The sequence below is a fragment of the Sus scrofa genome, chromosome 16 (assembly GCF_054392235.1).
Source record: "Sus scrofa isolate SSC_HxYL_T2T_F1_AM1 chromosome 16, Sscrofa_HxYL_maternal_Yorkshire_Landrace_v2.0, whole genome shotgun sequence".
Classification (NCBI taxonomy): Eukaryota; Metazoa; Chordata; class Mammalia; order Artiodactyla; family Suidae; genus Sus; species Sus scrofa.
Genome location: NC_139398.1, coordinates 20,244,820 through 20,262,310, shown reverse-complemented (window position 1 = coordinate 20,262,310; position 17,491 = coordinate 20,244,820). Strand labels below are relative to the sequence as shown.

The 17,491-nt window shown below is 34.1% G+C and overlaps 1 protein-coding gene across 20 annotated transcripts in view; it reads left to right on the top strand.

The window, feature by feature from the left end:
• The window catches only part of CDH18 (cadherin 18), a 1,020,178-nt gene that overhangs the window by 908,703 nt on the left and 93,984 nt on the right, over positions 1-17,491 (top strand). For all 20 annotated transcript variants that reach the window (XM_021076971.2, XM_021076969.2, XM_021076964.2 and 17 more), the window contains one exon: positions 3,415-3,602. In XM_021076971.2, the coding sequence (XP_020932630.1) occupies positions 3,415-3,602 (188 nt within the window). The remainder of the gene's footprint in view (positions 1-3,414; positions 3,603-17,491) is intronic.

Genomic DNA, 17,491 nt, shown 5'->3' with positions numbered 1-17,491 from the left:
TGGAACAGAATAGAGAACCCAGAAATAAACCCTGACACCTATGGTCAATTAATCTTTGACCAAGGAGGCAAGAACATAAAATGGGAAAAAGACAGTCTTTTCAGCAATTGTTGCTGGGTAACCTGGACAGCTGCATGCAAATCAATGAAACTAGAACACACCCTCACACCATGCACAAAAATAAACTCAAAATGCCTTAAAGATTGCTTTCTAAATCTCCTTTTTGGATTGTTCATCATTAATGAATTGAAACACAACTGATTTTTGGCCATTGGTTTGTTAAACTGCCAATTTTATGGAATTTTCTTATTCTAACAAGGTTTTGTTTTTTTACTTATTGTTGGTTTTGTTTTATGGGAGTTTTTCAGGTTTTCTACCTATAAGATTATGTCATCTGCAAACAGAGATAGTTTTACTTTTTCCTTTCTAATTGCATACTTTTTACATTTTCTTCCTAATTTATTTATCTGGCTAGAACTCATACTACCATGTTGATAGAAGTGGTGAGAATGAGCTCTTTGTCTTCCAGATCTTTGAAGAAAATTTCACAGTTTTTTAACATTGAGTATGATATTAACATTTAGCTTATTATATATGCCTTTTTTATTTGGAGGTACCTTTCTTCTATACCTAGTTTGTTTTGGTGTATTCATGCAATGGAATATTATTCATCCTTAAAATGAAAAGAATTCTGCCATATATGACACAGATGAACCTGGAGAACCTTATGCTAAGTAAAATAAATCAGTCACAAAAGGACAAATACCATGTGATTCCAATTATATGAGGTTTCTAAAACTGCCAAATTCATAGAAGTATATAATTTGATAGTGGTTGTAAAGGGCAAAGAGGATGGAGGAAATTGGGAATTGTTCAATGGGTGTAAAAGTTCAGTTATATGAGATGATTGAATTCTAGAAAACTGCTATACCCCATTGTGCCTATAATTAACAATACCCTGTTGTGCACTTTAAAATATGTTAATAAAGCGGATCTCATCTTAAGTGTTCTTAACAACATCAATTACCAGAATTGTACTTTTTTTTTTATACCAAGGGTGAACTTGCATTGACACATAATAATCATCCAAAGTCTATAGATAGCTTAAGGTTAACTCTTGGTATTATATATTCTATGGGTTTGGGCAAATGCACAATGTATGATGACCACCATTATATCATCATACAGGTATGTTCACTGTCCTAAACATCCTCTTTGTTCTGCCTGGTCACTTCTTCCCACCCCCTCCATGAAAACTAATGGTCTTTTTATTGTCTCCATAGTTTTGCCTTTTCCAGAATGTCGTATAACTAGAATCATCCATTGTGTAGCCTCTTCAGATTGGCCTCTTTCATTTAGGCATATGTGTTTGTTGTTTCTTCATGTATTTATATGACTTGATAGCTCCTTCCTTTTTAACACTCAATAATATTTCACTGTGTAGATATGTCACAGTTTATCCACTCATCTACTGAAGGACATCTTGGTAGATCCCAAGTTTTGGCAATGATGATAAAGCTGCTACAAACATCCATGTGTAGGTTTTTATGTGGACAGAAGTTTTCAGTTCCTTTGGGTAAAACTAAAGAGTGTGATTCCTGGATGGTATCCTATGGGAGGATGAGCTAAGAATTTAAATATGACAAGTGATTCACCTTGGGCATTGACCGTGACAGCAATAATTATTTCTTTATAAAGACCTGGAGATTAAGAGACATTTGGATACTTTATTACAAGAATAAATGTGCTTATCATGTTTTTTCTTTACTTATTTGAAGTTTTGTTTTATTTCAGTTTTGGTTTTAATTTTCCTAAACATTAAACAAAGCACTGCAGAATGACAGGAACTACAAAAGTCCTTCGGATTTGGCAAATAACTGACAACTATAGCACAGCTGTATATGCATTATTTATTGCTGTGTTACAAATCAGTACAAATTTTGCAGCTCCAAACAATGAACCTTTATTATCTCACAATTTCTGGAGATCAGGCCTCTAGGTTTGACTTAGCTGAGTACCTCAGGTTTAGGTTCATGAGATCTTAATATAGCTGGCTGCAGAGGTTGTGATCTTATCCTAAGGCTTGCCTCAAGAGTGGCAGGGATGGTTTTTGCTTCCAGCTTACTAATATGATCATTGTCAATTTTCAGTCACTTGTCATATGGTCCATTCAGTAGGGTTTCAATACAACATGGTAGCAGGATTCCCCCAAGGGAGCAATCTAAGGAAAAGTGAGAAAGAGAATCCTTGAGAGAAGCACAGTCCTTTCATTAGCTATTCTTGAAAGTGACATCCCATTAATTTTGTTATGTTCCATTTATTAGAAGTGGAGCACTCTACCTAGCTAACATTTGAGGAAAGGGAATTACCTAAGGGTATGAATATCAAAAGGTGGGAATCATCAGGGGCCACTTCAGAGAGGGTACACTGAAAGTTGATTCATAATTTACAATTTGAAAATTCTCTACTCTAGGGACAGTGTATAAGATGTTAAAACACTCATCTTAATATATTCTCTTTTGTCTAATTGGGCATGGGAAAGAGTTACTGTACTTGCAATTCTTAGACTGTATTCAACAGGTTCAATTCTTCCTTTGAATATGATCTTCTTCCAGGGATATGGTTCCTCTTATAGGACTCTGCCTAAATGTTTTCTGGGTCATGAATCCTTTATGACTCACTGTTACAGTTTTTGGCAACTTTCTTTGTGAAAACAACCCACTTTGTAAGACTACTGTCATCATAATTCTATGATTCATTTATTTATCTCTAGGTACTAAGCTTTCTTTTGTTTGCATCATTATTCTAGGTTTAGCTAGCCGAAAGTCCTTTGAGAAGCCTCCTGAATCATAGGAAGTCATAATTTAGCTGGAACCTACAGACCTTAGCAGTCAGGAACTCTCCTTCCTAGCCTATCTTAAAACATTTCATGAGATAACATTCTAATTTATTGTGCAACTTTTCTCTATGTATATATTTTCATCATAATAATTTCTATTTTATGTATAACTGCCTAAGGGCATCTTGATTTTTCAAAGATTCTGAAAATTATCATGGTTTCTTTCTGATGCAGAAGTCATACCCTTATATTAAGTATTTCAAATAAAATTATTTTTAAATAAAATTACATTTTAATTCAAGGTTTCTGTTATTTATATAGCTGTTCAAAATTTGTTGTAGTAAATAAAGTACTATAATAGATATTTTCCTTACTTGATGATAAATCAATTGGGAACAAATCCATTATACTTAATATTAATTACATAAATACTACAGTGAAATGTAGACATTTATGAAATATACATAAACCTAAGTATATGGTTTAAATATTTTAATGCTTTACTTAACAGACTATTTTATGAATATTATTATCATTGAACAAGTTTAATACGTTTAATATAAAATTTTTTTCAGAGCACTATCAGCTATATGTTCCTGAGTCAGCTCAAGTTGGTTCAGCTGTTGGGAAAATCAAGGCAAATGATGCAGACACTGGTTCAAATGCTGACATGACATACTCCATCATTAATGGTGATGGTATTGGCATATTCTCCATCTCCACTGACAAAGAGACCAGAGAAGGGATCCTTTCCTTAAAGAAGGTAAAAATAATACTATTATTGATTTAGGCAATTCACTTAATTTTTCATGAATGGAAGACTAGCAGAGTTATAAATAATCTTTATTGTCAGGTCATTAAAATGATAAAATATTTCCTTTTTGAAGTTTAATTATATTTTAATTATGATTATCCTCTCTTAAGAAATATAGTTCAGGGAGTTCCCGTTGTGGCTCAGTGGTTAACAAATCCAAGGAACCATGAGGTTGAGGGTTCGATCCCTGGCCTTGCTCAGTGGGTTAAGGATCCGGCGTTGCCTGAGCTGTGCTGTAGGCTGCAGACGCGGCTCGGATCCAGCTTTGCTGTGGCTCTGGTGTAGGCTGGCGGCTACAGCTCCGATTCGACCCCTAGCCTGGGAACCTCCATATGCCGCAGGAGTGGCCCAAGAAAGGGCAAAAAAAAAAAAAAAAAAAAGAAAGAAAGAAAGAAATATAGTTCAGTATGGTGGGAGGAGCACATATAGAATACACTATGAATGGGTCCTCCATCTTTGCAGAAAACAGATTTATCATGAATGCCAGTTCTATTAATGCCATTATTCTATGTTGTACTGATCAAAGTAGCATTAAGAGCCTTTCTAACTAATGTAAAAATCTTCACCGTGTTGGCTAACAATCTTTAGAAGACCAGATTTTGTTGATGGTCATGGATCCTTTAGTGAAACCACCAAATTTCTCCCCCATTTTTTTTAATTTCTAAGATTTGTCACTGGATTTAATCTATTGCTTTTTGCTTTTAAAAGAATGTATTGCTCATGCTCTTGTAAAAATGAAGTGGAACACAAGCAATTAGCGAAGAAGGATTTAAATGTAACTCCTAATGCAATATGTCTCAGTCTTTAAATGTTTAACAATTTCAGCTTGGAAATCTAGTAACATTCAAATCCCAAGGCCTTACCTTCATTATGTTTTGATTCAGAAAGGCTGGAGTGAAGGTAAGGAATTGGATTTTTTAACAAGTACTGCAGATGATTCTACTGTATGATATGTTCAGAACACAGGCTTAGAAATTTTATTCTGATGTTCTACTGTGAATCCGTCTATCTATCTATCTATCTATCTATCTATCTATCTATCTATCTATCTATATACCTATCTATCTACCTATCTATCTGTTTACCTATTAGTCTGTAGCTATCTATAATCTAGTTATCTATTTTCATGTATTATATATACTTTTCTATTTGCACTAAATAAAATGCCATTAATTAATACATCTTTTGGATGCTACAAAAGGGACCTGAAATGTAGAACTTAACATATGTAACACTTAAGAAAGAGGAGTTCCCACTGTGACACAGTGGGTTAAGAATCTGGCATTGTGGTAGCTGTGGCATAGGTCACAGATACAGTTTGGATTTGTTCCCTGGCCTGGGAACTTCCATATGCCATTGCTGTGGCAAACAAAAAAAAAAAAAAAAAAAAAAAAAAAAAAGAATGTGTCAACACAAGTCTGTATAAAATAGTGATATCTTCACCTGAAATATTTTCTTATTTTAATTTCTCAGATTGTCAAACTCAAGTCAAAAAATGTCTTAAGAGAGTCACATTCTATATCTTTATTTTGAGTGCCTCTTATGTGCCAGTTACTGTGCTCTACATGAACCATGCCAGCATAAGCAGAGCCAAAGTCAGTCTCTGCCTGCATAAACCTTTCAGTCTGTAGAGTAGAGAGACACCAATCAATTATCACATGCATCCCTTTTTGGTTTGTTTTGTTTTTGTTTTTGTTTTTGGTTGCACTTGTGGCATGCAGAAGTTACTGGGCCAGGGATCAAGCCCACACAACAGCAGTGACCCGAGCCACAGCAGTGACAAAACCAGATCCTTAACCAGCTGAACTACCATAGAACTCCCTCATATACATTCTCCGATAATAAAAACTGTTATATGAAGGGCAGTTGTACAGTACTATTGGGAAAGCAGAATCTAGAGTATTTGGTACTGTCTGAAATACAGCAGTGGTTGAACACAGAACAGAAGGAAGCTTAAGGTAACTGGGTAGGTAAAGGATATAAGGACGAGATTTCTAGGAAGAGGAAAGAGTACACAACAAGAATCTGAGGGGAGTGGAATATGGCACATTAAGAACCCAAATAACATTGTTGATTCTGGAGCAAAGAGAGTGCGGGAGTTAGTGCGTAGGAAAGCACACAACACCTTGTTAAATTTTACCCAGTGGGAGCCAGTGAAGCAATCTAAGCAGGAAATGACCAGGTTTCATTTGATGTTAATAATTTCTCTTTAATTGTTGATATAAACTACATGAGGATAAGACTATTTTTTAACTCACCGCTGCATTCCCAATGTCTCGCATGCTTTCTGACACAGAGTAGGCATGCGATGAGCATTAGAGTAATGGATGTAACGTGGATTAAAAGTTGAAGTGAGGATTGCCTGTTTTTCATTCCTTGGATGGCTCCTTCATTCTTGTAAATCCCCGGTAAGTGTTTGAAAATTACTTCCTGAAAGATGGATCCCAATCCCTAGGGAACACCAATATTTAAGAAGCAAAGAGAGGAGAGGAAAGAAATAGAGTTTGGGAAGAAAATTTGAAAGAATAGAAAATAATTTTATCATTGATAATTCCCAAGGAATGATAAACAGAAGGAAGACAGTCACTAAACAATATGAAGCATTCTAGAAATTTAAAACAATTTAGGACTATAAATACTCATTTGATTTGGCAAAAGGGAGGACAGGGTGATTGTCACTAGCAGTTTGCAGCTTGCCATCCGCATCAGCATCTGGATCATCATTGTCATCACAATAATAGTAACAGCAGAGAACCTTTGTTAAGGGTTTCCTCTGTGTCAGGATGGGTTTTAAGCAAGTTTTTCAAGCCTTTATTGAGCTGTTACATCTATTAGCATTCCTTTAAATCTAACTAGGATATTATGATATAGGGAGTATTATTTTTCTCACTAATAAAACAGAAACTGAATCACAGAGAGATAAAGAATTATACCCAGGTAAAAATTTATTTACAGAAAATTGAACTCAGGAGTCCATCTCTTCAGAGTCTGAACAGTTACTCGTTTTACACACTTGGATGGAAAAATATATTTGTTTAATTTGCTACAATGGAGAGAATGAGAGAACACATTTAGGGTGGGGAAGATAAGAATGGGAAGCTGAGAAGTGGGAGAAATAAATGAAAAAGAAACACACCATCTTCTTTGGAAAACTTTGTGGTAAAGTGAGGGAAGAAGCTTCACAAAGCAAATAAATGAGAATATCACAAAATGAAGATTTTAATTGTAAGTTGGGAGGCTGAACGTGTGCTTCTCTGCAGATGGATAAAAAGTCAGCAGAGACAAGAAACTGAGGATACTAAAGAGAGGGTAATTGAATTAGAAAGATGCCTTGAGGTAGAGGTGCACTATATTAGGAACCTGATCACAGATGGAAAGAAAGAACCTATGATAGCTATTCCTCCCAAGCTGTCAAAATCAAACAGGAGGGAGAAATCAATGTTTGCAGATGAGTTTACAATGATCTACTTGGAGTATATGGTGGGGGAGGGGGACAAGGGGATCTTTGCCTATTGAGAATTACTGTCTTTATAAAGTAGGAAATCATATTTATAAAAAGTGAGGATAGTGTTGGATGATGTGATTATACCCATAATTCAAAGTACAAGTGTATATTTTGGCATTAGGGACATTTGCAATCTTACCACCCTGCATGTCCTCAATTGATTTGATGTGGTTTGTGAAAAATTAAGGCAAAATAGTATATGGTCTTATGTGTGCACATGTATGCAGTTGACATTCTCTATTCTATACTGCATACACACATACACATATGCAATAGACAAATTCAAGTGCTTTAATTGTGGAGATAGTAGTGATGATATGCTAAAAATAACCTTGACACTTAAGGAGTCCAAATTATCTTGTACTTTTTCCCTTGAATTTACTTTCTATAGTAATCTATATTTCCTCTATAATGCATTAATATTTGCATTTATCTAATTTCTTAGTCCTTCAGATTAGGATTATCAGTCTCAGAGTTACTCCATTGCTATGTATTTTATGTTATAAATAAGTACAGTTTGAAAACTGAGTTATATAACTCTGTAGATTTTACTTTTTAGGAGGAACTCATTCAGATGGCAGGAAATAGATAAAACAGTCCTTTCAAACCTGTTCCTTATTTAATCTCAAAGGTGGCTCACTTTAGCCAGCAAGGCAGAACAGCTAATCTTCCCAAACATCAAAATCAGCACTGCTTGCAGGAGCATCTGCACATTCCTGTCTCATCACGCCTCCATCAGAAAATTGCCCCGTTGAATTCACTGGTCCATGGTGTGGTACATTGTAAATATACTTTGATAACTTTCATTCATTGTTTAATGGAGCCTGACTGGGTGGAAAGGGGAAGAAAGATAAGGATGAATGCAATTTGATGCACTCTTGCCTCTGACATAAACCTCTGTAGCTAGGGGTGTGATTCTTAGCAAGCTTTCTTGAATTCTCTTCTTTTGGTCTTTAAATCAATTTGCATTCTTTCTAACAGTTGTTCCAATTTCTTTTTTTTTTTTTTTAAATTCAAAACTCCCACTCTTTTTGCTCTCCTAACTTTTGGCAAATACTCTCTGTAGCATTACTTTTCTTCTTCAAGTATATTTAATTGCAAATATAATGCCTATTATTTGAAGCCAAAAATCTTAAACTCGGTCTTCAAATTAATGAAGGGTGATGGAAAATGCAATCTTTACTGTCAGATGAAATATAAATTTTACTCTTGCCTTTTAAGAGAGATGACATTGTCTAAAGTCTTTTAATCTTCAGTTTTCTTTGTTACAAAGTGATTATTACACATAGATAAATAAGGTAAAAGTAATGCTCTAGGTTGTGTATGGTTAATAATTACAATAATACCCCAATATCTACTTTTCTTCCTCAATTTTCCCCAAATTTTAATTATACCTTCCAGATCATTCCATGTGGTATCTTTACTACCCTCCATTATTTCATGTTATGCACTTCACCTGTAAGCACACAAAGAATGGCATATCTTGTGTATATTATATCACATACTGATGCTGCCATTCATGTGTCCTGTGACCTACTTACCCTTCAGTCGTCTGTAAAAGAGGATTTTTTCCCTAAAGTTCAAGTTTAATATTGTCTTTGTAGTATAAGTTTTCCAGCTATGTTTCATTCACAAATCTCTTTTAAATTATCTTTTCAAGGTAGGCATTTAACTAATTTCTCACTGTAGAAAAGAACAATTCCATTATCCTTCTTAAATCTTCTAGGGGTGTTAGATTAGAAAGAAATTATTCCAATTATTCACCATGAATGTGCTGCTAATTTTCATGGATGTGTATCTGTATGTTACAAGTGTTTCCCTGTCCATAGCATTTATTAAGCACTTTTGCAACTAAATACTTTGTATTTTTAAAAATTTTTTTAAATGAACAGTGTGGATCATTAAGCCATTTTATTTAACAAAGCACTAGAGATGGATCATGAGAGTAAATGTAAAAATTACAAAAAAGTATATCTTAAAGTTTAAATTAATTCTAAGAGAAAAATATATGAAATATTTTCAACTATAACCATAGTAGATCTATTCCAAATAACCACATTTTAAAATTTTTCATGGATTGTGTTTATTGAATTTTTCTTTATCATTTCTTTGATTTGTGTTGAGTGACAGAATAAGAATCAGGATATTCTTTGCCACTCGATTGTAACATTTTGTGGCTCTGAACCAGAAAGTGCAATAAAAAATAAGGCATTCTGACCCATTGCAAATGCATGCATGGGCAAATACAGGAGCACACTTTGTGCCTAAGAAGAAATAGGTTCCTAGTGCTAACAAACTAGTTCCAAAAAACTGAACATTCATTAAGGATTTTATTATTAAAAAAGTCAGCCAAGGTACTGTTTTTATTCTTAAAAGGTTTTAATGTCTGGAAAATGGTCTTACTGCTCAGGTAAAAGGTGATGAAAGTCCAAGTTTCAAGTCAGTGAAATCTATCACCGTATTTATGATACCCAATGACAGAGGACTGCTTTGGGACAACTTCATCTATAGGCATGGCCATGGAGTGACAGATCTGTTGAAACTACTTTGAACATTAGTTAATTTGTAACACATATTCCTACAAATAATTTAGTGTATTAGTTGGAAATAAATGATCTGTTGAAACATCTTGATGAGTTAGGCTATCCATATTCATGAGTTATTGGTAACTTTTCATGTATGGGTATATTGAAATACCCACACACATAATGCACTATATATGTGATAGTATATAAGTATATATAAATAATGTAATATGAAATATGTAAATATACTTCATATATATTATAAAATATATGTGTATTTTTTATTTAGAATAAAATACTTCCATTTATTTTCCCAGTCTTCAGATGACAGTACACAAATATATAATATTTATTTGTATTGATAAGCTTGGAACTATACACTTTAAATGAGCATGACACTCTTTTGCACAGAGAAATTTACAATAGGAAAGCTTCTGAGTGTGTTCCAGTCTTTACAGGATGTCCACCATCCAGGAAAGGCCTGTGACAAGGACCACAAATGATGGCATAAGAAGGAAGTCTAGCTGAAGAAACATTATTCAAATTCATGCAGTTTTTGGCAAAATACTATCATTTAAAGTACATATTTTTCTCAGAAAACAAAAATTAGTAATAATTTCTGTTACTATTCCAGGATTTGGCCTTTTTTTTTTTACATATTTGATGTGACATTTTTCATGCATAAAAATGCTGCTATGAGTCCCATTATTATCCTCCCATTCCCACAATGGATGATAAGGCAACACAGAGAAATTGGACCAAGAAAAAGGTCCTATGGAATCTCATTATTTAGGAAATATTATATAGGAAAATAGTTTTTAGGACCTTTTTGAATTCCAAGAAGAATTGAAACATAGAACAACTTGGTTAAATATTGTTTTCAGTATACATCTATTTGTGATAGTTATATAGTTTCAGAGGAGGAATGTGTTAATGTGATTTAATGAATGGTAGAAGTGATTAATGAGAAACAATTAAAAAGTTCCAAATATGTAGAGCTGGCTAGAAAAATGATTGATGGGAAAGATGATAACTCGTCTACAGTAATGTGAAATGTGTTCCTATTAACAAGAGGGAGAAGTATGATTTTACAAGTTAGAAAGAGCAATGATATGTAAAAGTAATTGCTAGGAGTAATAGGCCAAAATTAAGAAACTAAAACGTAAGAGAAAAATTGGAGTCAAGTCATTGACAGTGAACTGAATTGGGACATTGGGCAGTAACTAAAGAAAAGAAAGAAAAGCCTCACTTTTGGGGAAGTTAAAAGTACACCAGAATAAACACTTCTAACAGAAACAGGGATGATAGAGGATTTTACATGAAAAGCATTTCAGTTTTTTAGCTTTGTGAGTCTGTGAATTAAGGAAATTATATATAAAGATATTATGAGTTTCGGTAGCCAGAATTAATGAAGGTATAGTTAATGAAGTTAATAATTCATTTTCCATGTTATAACAAATACCCGAAAGAGGAGTTCCTGCTGTGATTCCATGGATAAAAGACCCCATGTTGTCTCTATGAGGATGTGGGTTTGATCCTTCGCCTCGCTCAGTAGGTTAAGAATACCGTATTGCCATGGCTGTGGTGTTGCTGCAGCTGCAGCTCTAATTTGACTCCTGGCCTGGGAACTTCCATATGCTGCAGGTACAGCTGTAAAGTGAATAAATAAATAAATAAATAATGAATAATAATCTTAAAAGTATCATGGATACGTACTTTAATAATGAGGATATTTTATTCCACTAATAGTCCGTTCATTTTTAGGTGTCAAATTGGAATGTTATATTACATTATTTATATACTAATTAAATTTCAGGCAGGATATCATAGTGCTTACAGGCGCAACTCATAGAGTCCCCATGACCAAGTTCAAACTCGAGTATATGACTTATGGGCTGTTGCTTCTTAACGTTTCTGTGCCTTGGTTTCCTCATTTGTAAATGGGAAGAGTTATAACTCACAGGAATTGTGGTCATTACATGAGTTAATATATGTTAATTGTTTCATTTGCACTAGGTGATAACTAGAGATGACATAGAATTTTCCATCCTTCAAATGTAAACCATGTAATTGCATTTTTCTGTACTCTAAACAAAGCTATATTTGAAATTGAGCAAGTGCTATTAATTACCTACCACGTACAAGGAATTATACCAAATAACTGAAATATGAAGATGAATTAGATCATATCCTTTCTCTGAGGGGAAACTGAGTAGGCATGATACATTGTTATAATACAAGATGTCAGGGGCTAATGGTATAGGTTTACTTAAGTTGTTAATGAGCTCACAGATAAAAGAGGGCTGATTTTTCAAAGGTGGGGGAGGGTTAGGTAGCACTTTTCTTGGGAGATAATTTTAACATGCATGGAGGAGTACGTACAATATGCTTAGGAAGATGGTTGAGAGTCGAAGTCTTTATATCCAATTGCATTGTCATTCAAGCATGAAGATCACAGACAAACACCTTAGAACACTGACAGTGAGGGAACATTATACTGGTAAATACATAATTTAACCAAAATAGTTGTAGTATGAATTACCTGAAGTTTTTGTTTCCCCTGAAAGACACCTTTATGACCCATAGTGCAGAGCTGAAATTTTGGAAGACCAAATTTAGAGTCTCATCCCACAAGGGTTGAATTAGCATGTAAACTAGATTCCCAACCATGGCAGGGCATCTTCTTCCCAGGAAAGCCAGGTCACAGAAATTGGTAGAGGTGAGGAACAGATTATATGCCCTCTACGCCCTAGCTCTGTCAAATTTTATACTTCTTGTCTCCAGAACTGCAAGAGAATACATCACATCTCTGTTTTTCTCAACTACCCAGTGTTTGCTAATTTGTTATAACAGCCCACAGAAATTAGTGCAATGGTGTTAATACAAAAACCTAATAAACTAATACAAATATTAAACAACCTCATGTATGAGTACCTTTAGAACCTAACCATTTCAAGCACCATTCCATTAAAACAAAGTACATCACAAGTTGAATTATTCTAGAAATGCTTAGATGGTTCAGTGTCAGAAAAATAAATATCTTACACTGAGTCATGAAATGACCTATAGTATATAACATATATTACTGATATCAGTAATTTCATATGATTTAAGGCTGATCTATTTCTTTAAAGTTGGAAGTTACCAATACATATCCCTGTTATATTTGTTGGTAACTATATGTTGCTGGTATATTTGTTTTCAATTTTATCGGAGTAGAGCTGACTTACTGTGTTAGTCCTGTGTTAGTTTCAAACATGCAGCAAAGTGAGTCAGTTGGATATATACATATATCCATTCTTCTTCAGATTCTTTTCCCATTTAGATTTCTGTGGAGTATTGAGTAGATTTTCCTGTTCTATACAGTAGGTCCTTGTTACTTATCAATTTTGTGTACAGTAGTGTTTATATAACAATCCCAACCTCACAATTTATCCCTCCCCACCAACATTTCCCCTTTGGTAACCATAAGTTTAGTTTTGCTAATATATTTGGTTACCAGCTATGATTTTATGATTGTATCATAATTACCATTGCTAGATAAAATATTAAAATTAAAAAATTAAAAATTAAAATATGCTAATTTCTCATTCCAGATGAATGATAGTTTCTTTGTAAAAACATATCCCATGTGATAATTGACACATATGCTATTTAAAATAAATTTAATTTACTAAAGTTGACCACAATAATCATAGAGATTATTAACTATGAGCATCAGTGATGAGGTAGTTTCAGTTTCTGACTCTCAGAACTTGGACCACAATTCAGACTTGTCCAGAGAATTAAATATAAAGCAAATTCTATAAAAATGATAAAAGAAACTGTAGTGTTCCTGGAATATTTATCCCCAGATATTAATATTATGTTATTGAGTTCCAGGAGAACACCTTTGCCTTAGGCTCACCTACTTCTCATATTAAATGAACTGATGGAGTCCCAGGTGGCTCAGTGGGTTAAGGATCCAGTGTTGTCACTGCTGTGCCTTTGGGCGCTGCTATGGCTCAGGTTCTGTCCTTGGTCTAGGCCCTTCTGCCTGCTGTGGGCATAGTAAAAAAGAAAAAATAAATAATAAATGAACTCATAAGTTAGACTTGCAGTTAAAAAGAAAGAGAGAAAGAAAGCAAGCAAGAAAGAAATTTGGCATGGTTTTGGAATTTTGATAAATGGGATAAACTATATTCAAGTTATAAACTCCCATTCCCACACCAAATATCTTGGTGAGGCAAAATCTATGGATTAAATATGGCGGACGTTATCAAAGACTGGAGCCTACTATTTCCAAGAGATTTCAGGTGACTCAAAAGGAAAGAATGCTTTCCCCAGTTCTTGTTTTCAGCTTGATTGTTTTAATCATCTGTTCAATCCAAATGATTGTGTCAGAACCCAGCTTGAAAATAGCTACAAGCATGGACAGTTGAAATTTGAATGTGATATAGCTGGAAAAAACTATTTCTTATACTCATAAGGAATCTCTGGCTCTGTAATCACCCTTGTCAAGTTCCTACTATGCCTCACTGTGTGGAGTTATTCTGTATCCATTTTTGTTCTGTTTTAAGGCAGAAAAAGAACTTTTGTGTTTTATAAACTCTCAGTCAGACATTTTATGATTTTGCTTTCTGTGGTACTTAGCCCGAGCAAATTTTTCTTTATTTTTTTTCTTTTAAATGTTTTCCTCTACTATCTCTACATCAAAACCAAATATTAAAAGAATAAGTGTCACTGTTCTTGGTAAACTGTGATTGATAGACTATGTTTTAGGTAATAAAAAGTCTACTGGGAGTTCCCACTGTGGCCCAATGAGTTAAGAATCTAAATGAAGTGGTGCGGGGTTGATCCCCAGCCCAGCACATTAGGTTAAAAGATCCTGCATTGTCGCAGCTGTGACATAGGCCACAGGTGAAATTTAGAACCAATCCCTGGTCTTGGATCTTCCATATGCTGCAGGTGTGGTCACAAAATTTATATATTTAAATATCTATCTATATCTATATATCTATCTATAAGTTGAAATTGAAACCCAATGGCAGAATCCTAATTAGTTTCCTGGGAGCAAAAGATTACTAGGAAATTACTGAAAGATCTATTAGCAAGATACAAATAACTATTTATACAGCTTTACCAGCATTTGTAGTAAAAGGAAAAATAATAATTATAACCTTAATCCAATTTCTATATATTTTTGTAGTTTTAGCACAAAACATTGAATTAATATACTTTGTGTTATGTATATAACCCTGAAATCTCCAAGAATAAATATTGTGATTTCTTCCCAGTTTTTCTATACTTGCCATTTAGCACTGCCACATTTTCTTTGCACATAAGATCGTTAAAAATATTTCCATCTGCATTAATTCTTCTGATTCTCAATTCCCACCCATACTGAAATAATATTCTCACTCCTTAGTGACTCTAGATGAGTCCTTATCTATCCATCTGCCAGGCCTGACAAACCAGTCCTTCAAAATGATTATCTCTGTCTTGGGATAGTTAAATATATATGAGATAATCATCAACATTAAACCATGTGTTCACATAAACAGCCTGTACCTTAGCAGTACATAAGTTATTGTTAAGATAAATTACATACCCCTTGCCAGGGGACCTGCTAAAAATGGAAAAAGAGATGTCTGTCATACTGTATGCACAGCTTGATAATACTATCTGATAGAGTAGAGATGGCCAAAATGATCTCCACGAATTTCATTGAGAGTCAGAAAGGCTCTCATTGAAACTTAGTTATTGTGACATCTGCCAGATGCAGCAAGTTGAGTCTGAAAAATGACATTGATCTTAAGCAGCAAACCTACCAAGGGTGTTGCTTTCCATGAGCAAAATACCTGGATTCTGATAGCCCATGCTCTTCTATACCAAGGGGACCAAATCAGTGCATCTTATTCTTGATAGACAGCGAGTGTGTACCATTTCTGGGACAGGTGATTTAAATTTGGATGAGACTTATTTAATTAGTCTAAGACATTCTTATTTACTAATGTTAAGGAGAGAGGAATCAAGGAAAGAAAAAGGTGCAATAAATCTGTGGGTCCAAATAAAAGTCATGCAACTTCTCAACAAGATGGACATTGGTTTCTTTGGCAACTCATTTCTAGTTTTAATTTTCCTGAGAAGGAAATGACTTCCAATTGGTGGATCATAAACTACAGATCAATTAGCCCTTCTTTAGAATATATAAATCTAGAATACATAATATGTTTATTTTATATAAATGTATGTGTATGGCACGTATGGTTCACATTTAAGAATTTGAGTTTTTAATATTTTAAAATTTTTGTTTCTGACCTTACAAACACTTAAAAATGTTGTAGTGACCCTGTCTTATTACTATCCCTGAGAAGTATTGTAGGTTCCAGGCTCTTTTCTCTAGTTTGGAAATTAAATGGTTGTTTTTCCTTCTATACAATCTCTAATCTCTGGGAAGGACAATTTTCCAGGGCAAGTCAGAATAGATAAGGAAAATAATCAACAGTAAGACTGATCTTCTGCTTATAAAATCCCATTAAAGATACCCTACAGCTTCTCTGGCTTTTGGGGTAAAGGAATATGTCTGCATTCTCCTTAGGGAATGGTCATTCTCTGATCCTGCCAAGAAAGAAGGCTGCATGATTGAAGCAAACTAGCACAAAATCAGTGGTAGAAATAGAAATGAAAAAAAAAAAATCTATTGTTTCTTCTCATAGGTGTTAATCTATACACTTATAGGTACTTCATAGGCTCAAAATAAGAGGCTAATCTCTGTATAACCTGCATTAATATTGCATGGAGACTTTTGACATGGTTAGTCCTGAATCTAAGCTTATTTTGCCTCACAGAGCCTATTATGTGCCTCATGTTTAACAATTTTTAAACTTTTTTTTCTTATCTAAAAATGTATTTCCTTTTGGAAATATTACTCACCTGCTCACACATTCTTGTATCTGAATTTACATCATTATTTTCATGATACCTACAATGCCTTATAGCACCAAATATATAGTGCTATAAATGTCTATTCACTATTTTATATCCTATCATAGACCATCTATTCCCTGGGACAAAACACCAGACTGACCTTCTTTTTTTTCCCTTTTCTAGGGCCGCTCCCACGGCATATGGAGGTTCCTAGGCTAGGGGTCCAACCAGAGCTGTAGCCGCTGGCCTACACCACAGCCTCAGCAACTCGGGATACAAGCCGTGTCTGAGACCTTCACCACAGCTCACAGCAATTCCAGATCCTTAACCCACTGAGCAAGGGCAGGGATCGAACAAGCAAACCTCATGGTTCCTAGTCAGATTCATTAACCACTGTGCCACGACGGGAACTCCCATAAATCTTTTTTATGTTATTACAGAATAAAAATAAATATTAGCTAGATGGTTTTAGAAAGAAAAAAGACTAAAAAGATTATGAGAAACTATTAATTTAGACTCAAAGCAAAAAATTAAATAGTATAAACAAACAGAAGCTATAATTAAAAGACAAGGTTGATCAAAAATCATAGTAAAGGAACTTAACAAAAAATAAATATATGAAAGACAGTAAAAAAGTAAATAAAATTAAAACAATAAAAATGAAATTCAAAAGTCTGTATAAAATCTTTTGCTAAAATTTCAAGAAAATATCATTGAATTGAAATCTTAAAAATTTATCAGATTTTAAAATAAGGTATCAAGTTTAAAACCAGTAAGGTGAAAAGATGATGATAAATAAAAATAAATGATGCAAAATAAATTGTTTAGAGGTTTTTATTTTTTTGGCTGTGCCCATTGACATGTAACAATTCCCATGTCAAGGACTGAACCCACACCAT